We start from the raw sequence: 12,483 nt of genomic DNA, 5'->3' as shown, positions 1-12,483 counted from the left end.
GGGTGGGGGGGGTGAATATTTCTCCTAGGAGTTGGGGGGAGGGGGATGTGTGCTCCCCTCTCCGACTTGCGAAATTTATCATTTCCTGTCTCTCTAGATGGAGTTGTCATTTTAATGTTTTTCTGATCAGAGGAAGGGGCCCAAGGAAACTTCTTGAGGTAATGTAAATGTTTTATAATATATTGTGGTCACGTTTACAAAACTGCACGCAACTCTGAAACTGCCATAAACTATACTTAGAATGGACAAGAAAAAATAAAATTAAAGGAAGGGCATAAGGGAATTTGATCCCAATGAAGCTGCTATAAAAAAAATGTTCCCCCCCAAAAGCCAAAACAACAACAACAACAACAACAACAGGAACAACAAGGCAAGAATGGCTTGGGGTCTTGCTATTTCTGTTGCCTGTTGCTTTCTAGATCAGCAAAAAAACAAGGCCAGCTCATCTGAGGGTGGGGGGAGGTCAGAGGTTGCAGGAGAAAGAACTTGACAAACACGCAAGCCACCTCTTCATTTACTGTAAAATCCTGTTTAATGTGTAACATTTCAGGCAGAGAGAGGCCTTGAGAACCAGAGGCAAAGGTGGCCCTGACCAACCCCCACTCCAACTTATCTGCCTGCGTCTCCCTCCCCTAATTCCTCCACCCCAGATGTGTCCTGCTTTTCCTTGTGGCCGGCAAGTGCTGTTCCTCCTTCCCTCGCGGGCACTACCCTCCCTTCTCCACCCACATGTCCACGGCACCCTCCTTCCATTCCACTTTGCCCACGTCCCTCCCCACTGATGTGACTCCAGAAATAGGGTATCTGACAACACGGGGTTAAGATTAGTTTCACAATTGGAGATGCTGTCAGAGCATCCTATCTCTTGTCCCCAGCGGCCCCAGGGAGAGGGAGAGGGAAGGCAAAAAGGGGGACAAGAAGAGCTGCCCACACCCCCACAACCTTGAGCACTGGCCGTGGGTGGCCTCCAGCTCCCAGCCTGTTCGGCCCCTCAGACGGAAGGCCCTGGGAGGAAGGGAGATGGCAGGGCAGGAAGATGTTGATGGAGCAGTCCCTAGCAGGCAGAGGCCTGCACGCCGGCAGGGGAGAAGAAGGGGTAGGCCCAGGGCAGGGTTGGGGGGGCGGGATGGGCGGTTGCCTGGTGCGTGGCATCAGCAGGCCGAGCAGCGGTCGCTCTTCTCAGCCAGCCCAGCCCCGGTGCCCGGGCTGCGGCGCAGTATGTCTTTCAGGGAGCCATCCTGCTCACTCAGCAGCTTGTTGATCTCGTTCTGCTTGTACTCAGGTGACAGGCGGTGGCCGAAGCCTGAGCCCTTGCGGGAGGGTGGATTGGAGCGGCGCTGGGCTCGGCGGGCGCAGGCCCGGATGATGAGGTACACCACCTCGGCCACGTTGAGGATGATGCAGATGCCAGAGGCGGCCAGCATAAAGACAGTGAAGACGGTTTTCTCAGTGGGGCGGGACACGAAGCAGTCCACAGTGTTGGGGCAGGGGTAGGCCTCACACTTGACAAGCCGCACCATGGCGTAGCCCGGGTAGAGCAGATAAAAGACATACATGAAGGCGGCCTCGAACAGCAGCCGGAAGACCACGCTGATGACATAGGTCCACCACAGTGTCCCTGAGATGTGGACCTTGTGCCTCTTCACCTCCTCCAGGTGGAGGGGGTCCCCGTGACCCTCGAGTCGCAGCATTTTCTTTTCTATGTGCTGCTGGTGAGCCACGTGCATGGCTACGAGAAGAGCCGGGGTGGAGACCAGGATCAGCTGCAGAGACCACAGCCGCACGTGGGAGATGGGGAAAAAGTGGTCGTAGCAGACGCTGTTGCAGCCGGGCTGAAGGGTGTTGCAGATGAAGGAGGACTTCTCATCACCCCACACACTCTCTGCAGCCACCACCAGCACCATGATCCTGAAGATGAAGATGACCGAGAGCCATACCCGACCAATGGCAGTCGAATGCCGGTTCACGCCACTGAGCAAGGTGTACAAACCTGTCCAGTTCATCCTGCCTCATTCACACCTGCAAAACAGGACCCACAGAGCAAGCTGGCAGAAAGCTGGGGCAGAAAAGCTGGGCACCATCACACTGCCTGACACACCCCCCCCCACCCCGGGTTCCCTTCCTATCACCGGCGCTTGGAAGGGAACAAGGATGGTCATCGCTTTCCTCATCACCCCATGTCCCTTGCCAGCCTCTACTCCCCCTCCTCCTCCTCCCCTTCCTCCTCCTCCTCCTCACTTGACTTAACCTCCCTGAGCCCCATCTCCCTTCTTCGCTTTCATCCAACATTCTTTCTTCTCCAGCCCCTTTCTTCACCAGGCCCATCTTGTTCTGTCATCAGCCATCCTCTTTAGCTCCCCACCCCCCAGCTCCTTAGCTCTGGACCTGGGGCAAACCCAACAAAGCCCGTTACCTTGGGGAGCGCCTATCCCTGAGGCCACCCAGACAGGTCCCCTATGGTCTCATGTCTGTGCAGGGGGAGTGGTCCCTGGGTCCGCGCCTGCGTCCCAATTCATCGCCGCCCGGTGCTGGGGAGTCATATGCTGCTTTATACCCAGTGTCTGCACAATGGGACCTTTGTGGGGCTCTGAACAACGCCCTTTAGAATTCAGATCAAACGCCCTGACTTCCGCCCACCCTACACACAGAGCACTTGTGTCCCAGCGCCGGACACCCAGCCTGCACCCACCTGTTCTGTGCCCGCCCGGTCCATCGCCGCACCCGCCCCACAGCCCCACCAGAAGAATGGCTACGGCGGGGGGTGGGAAGAGATGGAACAAAGACAGGTGCATGTAAGAGGGGACCCAAGGGGACCAGGAGGCTCTAGGCTGAGGCCCTCCCCTGTGACTCTACTAGAAACTGAGGGTCAGCAGGATTTGTCCTAGGTTGAGATCCCCTCCAGGGTATGGGTGAGCTCTCTTAGCTCTTGAGGGGGAAAGGGAGCTCATATTTCTCAAGCCAGGGACTGTGTTAAGCTTTCTCCACCCCCCCCCCATACATGCTCTCTTTGGACCCACTGGGCAAACCTCTAAGGACTTTCCCCCAGTCTTTCCAGATGAGGAAGCTGAAGCTCAGATGAGTTAAGTAACTTACTCAAGGTCACACAGCTAAGAAGTGTTAGAATAGAATGAAACACAACAGTATCTGAAGAGGAAGTTTAGGCTCTTTCCACGGTATACTCTTTATGCTTTTATAGATGGTGTTGGCAAAAGCCAAAGCCAGCCATTAAGAATGACAACAGGGGCACCGGGTGACTCAGTTGACTTCAGCTCAGGTCATGATCTTATGGTTCATGAGTTTGAGCCCTGCATTGGGTTCTGCATTGACAGTGTGCAGCCTGCTTGGGATTCTCTCTCCCCACTTGCTCACTCTCTCCCTTTCTCTCTCTCTCTCTCTAAAAATAAATAAACTTTTCTTTCTTTCTTTCTTTCTTTCTTTCTTTCTTTCTTTCTTTCTTTCTTTTTCTTTCTTTCTTTTAAAGAATGACAACAGGGGTGCCTGGGTGGCTCAGTCTGTTAAGCATCTGACTTCAGCTCAGGTCATGATCTTATGGTTTGTGAGTTTGAGCCCCACATCCACTTCAGGCTCTATGCTATGCTGACAGCTTGGGGCCTGGAGCCTGCTTCAGATTCTGTGTGTGTGTCTCTCTCTCTGCCCTTCCCCTGCTTGTGTTGTGTCTCTCTCTCAAAAATAAATAACCATTAAAAAAAAATTTTTTTTTTTTTAAAAGAACGACAACAAAAGCAAGGACTAATGCGACCCATAAGATCACGAGAAGAGTGGAAGCTGTTGACCTGTGAGTACTTTCCAAGTCCAGTGTCATGGAGCAAACCCTGACCATCCCTCCTGGAGCTTCCAGGAAAGGATCCCCTGGTGGACAGGTTGGCACATGGTGAGTACAAACCAGAGGGAAAAAGCAAAAGTGAACCAAGCAAACAGAAGGTTAGAAGATGGAATAGGTAGGAGTCATACACCTTTGGGTTTGAATCCTGGTTCTTCGCCTAATACCACTGTGGGCTACTTACTGAACTTCTCTGAGCCTGCTTGCTCATCTATAAATAGGGTTAATACCCAGGGTTATTGTGAGGATCAATGAAGCAACCTTCAAAAGGTTCTCGGGGCGCCTGGGTGGCGCAGTCGGTTGGGCGTCCGACTTCAGCCAGGTCACGATCTCGCGGTCCGTGAGTTCGAGCCCCGCGTCGGGCTCTGGGCTGATGGCCTGTTTCCGATTCTGTGTCTCCCTCTCTCTCTGCCCCTCCCCCGTTCATGCTCTGTCTCTCTCTGTCCCAAAAATGGATAAGACGTTGAAAAAAAAATTAAAAAAAAAAAAAAAAAAAAAAATTCTCAGCTCAGCTCCAGTTTTTCATAGCTGATAATCAAGGGAAGTAAGCATCTTATCAGAAAGAGAAAGCAATGTTGTTTTGAGAGAGTGGGTGGTCTGCCAAACCCATTATCCCCTTTTTCTTCCCAAGGCTGATGTTGACCTGTAGTATCTGTCCTGAGATAGAACACACTGTTCCGTGACTGTCCTACCCCAACGTCAAGTGTACATTGTAAACTCCTGGTTTCCTGAGCTTGCCAGTTGCTCTAGGGAAGAAATTCCCCTCTAGGCTTTAGGCAGGCAAAGAAGGCCTCCCTGTACCTCCTACCAGCACTTCTGCCATTAAGTTGAAAGTAGATCATGCTGGGAGCAGGGAACTGGATGTGAGGAGAGAGCACACAGGCCTGGACCTGTAGGAGATGCAGGGGGTTTCCTGCCCCCGAATGCAGGGGCAGTGGTTGTGACAGAAGGCCTGCATCCAGGTCTAGGTGCTCTTCTCTGTTGTAGGAAGGAGGGGGGAAGATATTAGCCACAGAAAAGTTGGGGAAGGTGGTGAAAGAAACTAGGGGATGGAGGGATGGTCCATGGGACAGAGATTACTTCTCTGAACAAGGTTGTCTTTTTTTTCATTTAACTTTAAAAAAATGCCTTAGTAAAGAAATGCTTCATCTGGTGAGACACAGTAGGTTCACAAACAGGTGATCATTCTTGAAAAACAATTTTTTTAACATTTATTTATTTTTGAGAGACAGAGCACAAGTGGGGGAGGGGCAGAGAGAGGGAGGGAGGGAGACACAGAACCTGAAACAGGCCCCAACACGGGCTCGAACTCACAAACCGTGAGATCGTGACCTGAGCCGAAGTCAGATGCTTAACCGACAGAGTCATCCAGGCACCCCAACAGGTGGTCATTCTTAAGAGTAACCATTTATTGGGGTGCCTGGGTGGCTTAGTCAGTTGAGCTTGATTTTGGCTCAGGTCATGATCCCAGGGTCAGGGGATCGAGCCCCGTGTCAGGCTCCGCACTGGGTGTGCTTCAGATTCTCTCTCTTTCTTCCTCTGCCCCTTTCCCCTGCTCATGCTCTCTCTCTCTCTCTCTCTCTCTCTCTCTCTCTCAGAAAAAAAAAAAAAGAATAACCATTTACTGAGCACCTGTTACACCAGGCCTTGCATGTGAACTACCTTATATAAACCTCACTACAACTCTGTGAGGTAGGTATTCTTTTTAATCTTTTTTTTTTTTTTAAATTTTTTTTTCAACGTTTATTTATTTTTGGGACAGAGAGAGACAGAGCATGAACGGGCGAGGGGCAGAGAGAGAGGGAGACACAGAATCGGAAACAGGCTCCAGGCTCTGAGCCATCAGCCCAGAGCCCGACGCGGGGCTCGAACTCACGGACCGCGAGATCGTGACCTGGCTGAAGTCGGACGCTTAACCGACTGCGCCACCCAGGCGCCCCTCTTTTTAATCTTCATGTCACACATGAGGAAACTGAGTTAAAGAAAGGTGAAGGGATTTGTCCAAGGGTCACATGGGTCCACGCAGTTATTATGTGACAGAACTGGGATTTTGAGCCAGGCCAAGCTGACTCCAGAGCCCATACTTTTCCCATAAGTTCTACTACCTTGGCTAGAATTATAATTTTTCTTTCTTTTTATTATTATTATTATTATTTTTTTTTAATTTTAAGTAAGCTCCACGCCCAACGTGGGGCTGGAACTCATGACCCTGAGATCTAGAGTCATGTGCCCTACTGTTTGAGCCAGCTGGGCACCCCTATCATTTTTCTTTCTGTGAGTGTTTTTAGAACCAGGGGGATTAAAAATGGGTCTGGCTTTTATTCTCCTGTAGCTCCTTCCCTTTCCTATCAGCTGGGAACTCTTTTCCTCTCCTGCCTTCCCAGGGCTTTCCACTGCCTCCTGATCTGTTCTGTTTTCCCTTCCTTACCTTTCTTGAGCTGCCTCCTCCAACTCCAAAGCAAATGCCAGCTGTTCTCTCCTCTCTGCTTCTCAGTCAGCCTGGCCTTTCCTGGGTTTCTAGGTTCTTGTAGCTCTCCACCTCTCCTCTTCTTGCACTCTCTGGGGCATAGCCAGGAGCTCCATTTGGGGGCCCCTAAGCACCCTTGTGTGGGCACTGGGATCTCAATTTTACTCTCCCTTTTGGATGGAGAGCTTATCCCTTATCTCAAGGGTTTCATTTTAAAACATCCAGGGGAGTGACCCGGTTTTGAAATCCAAACCGTTTTTGTGACTTTGGGTTAAAGTCCAGGTATTGATAAGCTCTGTGTGGCTCCAGGTGTGTTTTGCTCTCATGTTTAACTGGACAAGACTTCTCCGGCTATGTCAGGCCCTGGCCCTGTCCTCGGATTCAGATTTGCCCAGGCATTCGAGCACAGTTCAAAATCAGGAGATCACACTCGGTCCCTACAACAGTCCTGTAATATTATCCCCATTTTTCAGACAAGGAAGTTGAGGTTCAGAGAGGTTAAACAACTTGCCTCAAAGGCAGCTCTGCTCAATGGTAGAGTCAAGTTTCAAATTTATTTTCTCCTGACCTCAAAGCCTTTGTACATTGCACCGCCTTTGATGGCCAGCATTCTGACTGAGACCAGGCCCACAACTCAAAACTTCCACTCCTTTCCACATGTGTTTGCATGTGTGGGCATGCGCGCACACACGCACATGCAAGTGTGCACAGCACACACGTTCATCGAGTGTGTCTCTCTCTCTTTCTGCCCCCACCTCTTCCCTGTTCCTCTTTCCAACTACAGGAAATCCTGGTGTTGTTGTTGTTTTTTTTTTTTTTTGTTCTGGAGGAGGTTATATTCAGCCCCAGACTCCACACTTCCTCCCCCAGTTCACAAGCAGTCTGTGGCTGGGAGAGGACAAGGGGCTTTCTTTGGGAATTCTTTCTGAATCTCAGGCTGCCTTCATCAGTTTGGTGTGGTTCAAGCCAGACCTCTGTAGCCTTCTCCCTCTTCTGTTTCTCTCCCCTGCCTCCACCCTGTGGCCCCACAGCACCCGTCACTTCCCTTGTCTTCTCCACCCTGCCATATGTATTGTGTGGCCACACTTGGGTCAAGGCCACTCCAGCTCATTCCAGTTTTCTCCTTCTCTCTCTGCCATTGTCTTTTCATAGAACTGTTAATGTCAGCTCCCTTACTCACTGTGTGGACTACACCCTCTTACTCCTCAGTCAACTATCTGACTTCCTGTTGCTCTCCACTTGGGCTTATTATAACAGCCACCATTTATGGAATGCCTATGGTGCTCTAGAAGCACCATATGTATGTTCATTAACTCTCATCCTCATAACAAGCCTGTGAGCTGTGGCTTGCTGTCTGCAGTTCACAGATGGACCAAAGGAGGCTCAAAGAAACCAAGTAAATTATCACACAGCTGGTAAGCAAGTGCTGGAGCTCAACCTGGGACTCATGGTGACCCCTCACCAAAGTGTGGGTCCCTTCCCCACTGCTCTGTGGCATCCTCACCCATAAGTCTCTCCACTCACGCCCCTCTTGTTTGTATTCTCCTCTCCTCTCCTCCTTTTCTAAGTCTGTGCATACTGCCATGCCATTCCCAACAGCTGGAACAACTTCCAGACAGCTGGGAAGCCACCCCTCCTTTAGATCTCCAAATCATCAGTTACTCAAGCTCAGCTTGAGTCTGCCTACCCCCTCAAGAAAATGGAATCCCATGCCCCTGTATCCCAGCCCTGCTGGCTGTACCTCTGCACCTGCTAAGTGCACTGTATTCACCCAAGCACAACCCCGGGTTGGTTGCACGCCTGGTGTACCTTCTAATCAGGGAAGGAAAATAGCACCTGGCAGTGCCCAATGGTGCCACCGAACCCTCACCCTCTGTGGCACGAAACATCTTCAAGAGACGAACTTGGCCACCTCGCACCGAGGGGACCCCTCAAGTCTTCCTGGGAATTCAGCCCTCCCTGTGAGGATGAATGGAATCCATGGCTGGGAATAAAGGGGGACAGGGGAAGCAGCTCTGAGCTTGGAAAGAGGATAAGAGTTGAAACTTAGAGAGAGAGGCTAAGCAAGCCTGGAACCTGGCAGGAAGGGCCTCACTGCCCAGAGGGAAGCACAGAAGGGGTCTAAGTGGCTTAGTGCTGAGGCCAAGAGAAGGCAAAGCCCGAACCTCTCCCCAGCCCCCATTTCTGCCCTCCTGTGCCACACCAGCTCCCCCTCCCCGGCCCCACCTCCCCCAGTCCCCAGCTTCCTCACCTGGCTGCTGCTGTCCTTTCCTAGGGAATGTCTGCAGGCGTGTCTGCACTGTGCTACTAGACACTGTCAGCCCAGTCCAGGGGAGGGACAAAGAGCCCAGGGCCAGAGCCAGATTATGGCCCACAGCCCAAGAGGAACCAGACAAACATTAACCAGCCCCGCCTCCTCACGCACACAATCATTAAATAAGATTGATCCCCTGAGCTCCCAATGGGTTTGGCGAGACAGATCACATAGCCTGGAGTTACTGCCCTATCCCAAGGGAAAAGAGGCATCATTGTCACCCAGGTGTCCATGGTTAATCTATCCGGGAGACTAAATGGGACCTAGGCTCCTCAACAGCCCTCAGGCTTCCCCCATCCCCCAGCCATAGGTAGACCAGTGTGTGGGTAAGTTGCAAGGAGGGCTCCTGCACTGGGTACCATCCCTTCCATCCCTTACAGATCCCAGCTTCTGAAATGATATGACCATAGGGAGAAAAAAAGACATGGGCAGTGCTTACTGACACCTTGAGGTCAAGATGGGGGATGGTGGTGCTTGCTCCGTAGGGCAGTACCATGGTGTTCTTTCACCTTTTGCTTATTGTCTGTGTCATGAGTGGCTGGGGGTGGACCAAAGGATTTCCAAACGCATTCTAGAACCCAAACACCTCTTCAAAAATTGCCTTTTACCCTCAGGGCCAAGGCAATTGAACTGCAAAGTATATCATGTGCAGAACAGATCTTGGCAATCATTAAAGTAAACAGCGTCAACCATTAACGGAATGGTCAGTACAGTTTGAAAGACGATTTACCTGAAGACCCTGCTAATTCTGTGGCCTGAGAGGCTGCGCAGAAATGGGTGAGGTCAACAGAAACCGGCCCCCTGGCTTCTGCTCCTTAACATAGCCTGAGCTCACTGCCAGAAAGAGTGCCAGAACCTCAGCTTCCCTTGGGCAAACCCAGGCACATGGATACACCAACCAATAAATCTTTACTGGACACCTATTGTGCACTCAGCCTGAGAAAAGTAAGGAAGGGGTAGGTGGCAAAAAAGGGGAAAACATCCCAGCTGTTTTTTCAATGTGTTTTAAAATTTAGTTTTGAGACAGAGAGAGAGAGGAGCAGAGAGAGAGGGGGACAGAGGATCAGAAGTGGGCTTCTCGCTGACAGCAGCAAGCCCCATGCAGGGCTCGAACTCACAGTGAGATCATGACCCGAGCCAAAGTCAGACGCTCAACTGACTGAACCACCCAGGTGCCCCATGTCCCAGCTGTTTTTAAGGAAGTTATCAACTTCCTGAGGAGACAAGACCAAGACTCAAGAAGTCACCGTGAAAACTATCCATGTATGTTCAGTTATGTGGTTCTGACTTTCACTGCTGGGGAAGTTTGAAGAGGAAGAAGATGAGAGTTGACTGAAGGAATCAGGGAAGGCTTTCTAGAGGAGGTGAGGCTTGAGCACAAAAATAAAGGACGCGTGGGAGTTTGAAAGGGGAAGGGCAAGATTAGCATTACAGGGAGGAGGAGGAGTGTGAGTAAAGGCACAGTGGAAGGAATGAGAAGGAATGAGTAGGGCACGTCTGGGGACAGAAAGGAGGCAAGGCTTCGTAGGGTGGCTGTGGAAGATAAGATCAGTCAGCTAAGGGGATCAGAGTAGGAAGGACGGTTAAAGTCATGTAGGGAATTCCTTTAGTGAGTGTCTGGAAAACTTGGTATAAGGCAAAACTGAGCTACACACCATGGGGGTGAGGCTGACTGCCATTCTTCGGCACTTGGCAGCTCCTGCTGAATGAGTCTACAGTGGTGCTGAGTGGATGGAGAGGAGTAGCACTTCTTGAGTACATAATGCGTGAAAGGCAGCGTTCAAAGTACTCTGCAAGTATTGCTTTGTTTGAGCCTCAAAATAGCCCTGTGCACTAGGCATTACTAACATTCCCATGTTACAGGGGATTGAGGTACACTGACGTTAAGTAACGTAACTGAGGTCATCCAGTTAGTAACAGAGCTGGTTTGAACTCAGGCGGTGTAGCTCCAGAACTTGTTCATCTCAACCACTAACTACCTCACACAGCTCGATGAGTTCTACAGGTCCCATTGAGAATCAGAGTGAGGACCAGTTCCTGATGCTAGAAGGTTCTCAGCTAACAGGAGAGAGGAGTACCTATAACAATGCAGTATGTCCTAAATGTCATATGTAGATATGAGGTGCCCGAAGGCATTCTGATGTAGGAGAAAACGATAGGTTTCATGGAAGAGGCAGAGTTGAACTTGGGTCATAAAGGAGATGGAGAGTCCAGGCATTCCTGGTGACAGCAAGCAGTGAGATGTGTTTAGGGAATGGTGGGCAGACCTGTTTGACCAGAAGAGAGAGAGCTCCTACGAAGGGAAACTACGGGCCAATATCAGTGTGCACTCACCATTCCTTGGAGTTCTTTCTGGCAGGGTTTCTCTGGGGCCAGTGTAGTTCAGCATGTAGTTCTAGGCTTCTGGAACTCTATTTGAATAGTTTACTTATTTTATTTTATTTATTTTATTTTTAAGTGTTTTTTAAAAATTTGTCTTTGAGAGACATAGAGAGAGTAGGCGAGGGGCAGAGAGAGAGGGAGACACAGAATCTGAAGTAGGCTCCAGGTTTCGAGCTGTCAGCACAGAGCCTAACGTGCGGCTCGAACCCACGAACCATGAGATCCTGACCTTGGCTGAAGTCAAACGTTCAACCGACTGAGCCACCCAGGTGCCTCTGAATAGTTTATAGCTGTCTTAAAAAATTGTTGGGGCGCCTGGGTGGCTCAGTCGGTTGAGTGTCCAGCTTCAGCTCAGGTCATGATCTCATGGTCTATGAGTTCGAGCCCCGTGTCGGGCTCTGTGCTGGCAGCTCAGAGCCTGGAGCCTGCTTCAGAGTCTGTGTCTCCCTCTCTCCCCCACTCATGCTCTGTCTCTCTCTGTCTCAGAAATAAATAAACATTAAAAAAAATTGTTGCTAGAATTGACTTGTCCTCTTCCTATTTACTGCTACTTGAACACATCTTCTGGATAGGATCCTGCTGCTGCAGGAGAGCAAAAGAGAGAGGAAAGGCAAGGAGAGAGAAGGGACTGGCATGGGCAGCATGGGCGGGGGAAGAGGAGAGGAAAATGAGGAGAGGAGAGGAGGAAAAGTGTACTAGAGTGAGCAATGTAAATCTATTTGCTCCTGGAAAGCAGCTAAAATCAGCTTCTGCCTTGAATCCTAAACACACTTTCTTCTTACAATGGGTGTTTGGGGAGAATATTTTAAAATTTTACATCAGCCTATTTATTTCTGCAGAGTCACTCAGGGAGATCTTCTTTCGGTCTTGAAACACAAAAGAGGCCCTAAACATCAGCCTGCTGCCTCCGGCATGGCTCAGACATCAGCCCAAACAAGGGCTTTCCCCATTCTCGTTCCACCAAGGACCGGGACAGTAGATAGAGGAAACCGATCACACGATTGAAGAGCACATCTCACCAGCCACATCGTCCAAGTTCAGGGCTTCAGACCTCCTCAGCAGAATCCGCAGGCTGGTGGGAGCTCTGATCATTACATCACGGAGAAGTGTGGTTGCCTCAGCACAGCAATCGTGAGGCTTCCTCACATGGCATGCAGCACGCCTGCCTCGCATGTGGAGTCCATCATCTAGCCAATCCCTGGGCCTCATTACCAAACAAAATGGGGTATTTCGTATGGCTTTGATCAGTGAGACAGCATTGCTGTATGGCTCAGAAATCAAAGGGGACAACTTCCAATATAAATGTTGCTTAAGACACACAGGCAAAAAACTCTTCCTAAATGGGTCCATAGGATTAAGGAAATGGCTAACCCTGAACATTTGCAAAATATTTCACAAGTCCCCACCCCTATAGCTCAGGCTGTGGAGGGTTATGCAAACTGTTTCCAGTAAGGGCTGCTAGGGAAAGATGGAAGTGGT

At 50.4% G+C, this 12,483-nt stretch overlaps 1 protein-coding gene across 2 annotated transcripts; it reads right to left on the bottom strand.

Moving 5' to 3' along the window:
• Nucleotides 1-509: 509 nt before the first annotated feature.
• GJB1 (gap junction protein beta 1) lies at nt 510-8,677 on the bottom strand. Of its 2 annotated transcripts, none has more exons than XM_040467700.1 (2): nt 8,560-8,677; nt 510-2,019 (listed from the first exon to the last, which is right to left on the bottom strand). In XM_040467700.1, exon 2 carries the CDS (start codon nt 2,001-2,003, stop codon nt 1,152-1,154), a length of 852 nt encoding a protein of 283 aa, XP_040323634.1. In that variant the 5' UTR covers nt 2,004-2,019; nt 8,560-8,677; the 3' UTR covers nt 510-1,151. The 2 variants fall into 2 exon arrangements, with proteins under 2 accessions (XP_040323634.1, XP_040323635.1); XM_040467701.1 differs by lacking the exon at nt 8,560-8,677 and adding an exon at nt 2,414-2,528.
• Nucleotides 8,678-12,483: the final 3,806 nt, after the last annotated feature.

The sequence above is a fragment of the Herpailurus yagouaroundi genome, unplaced genomic scaffold (assembly GCF_014898765.1).
Source record: "Herpailurus yagouaroundi ecotype Mexico unplaced genomic scaffold, PumYag 67569, whole genome shotgun sequence".
NCBI classification, from domain to species: Eukaryota; Metazoa; Chordata; class Mammalia; order Carnivora; family Felidae; genus Herpailurus; species Herpailurus yagouaroundi.
Note: the sequence above shows the minus strand (reverse complement) of the source record. Positions and strands in the feature narration are given on the sequence as shown.

Excerpts from the sequence above, each read along its gene's own strand:
- GJB1 (XM_040467700.1), bottom strand. The coding sequence starts at position 2,003 with ATGAACTGGACAGGTTTGTACACCTTGCTCAGTGGCGTGAACCGGCAT.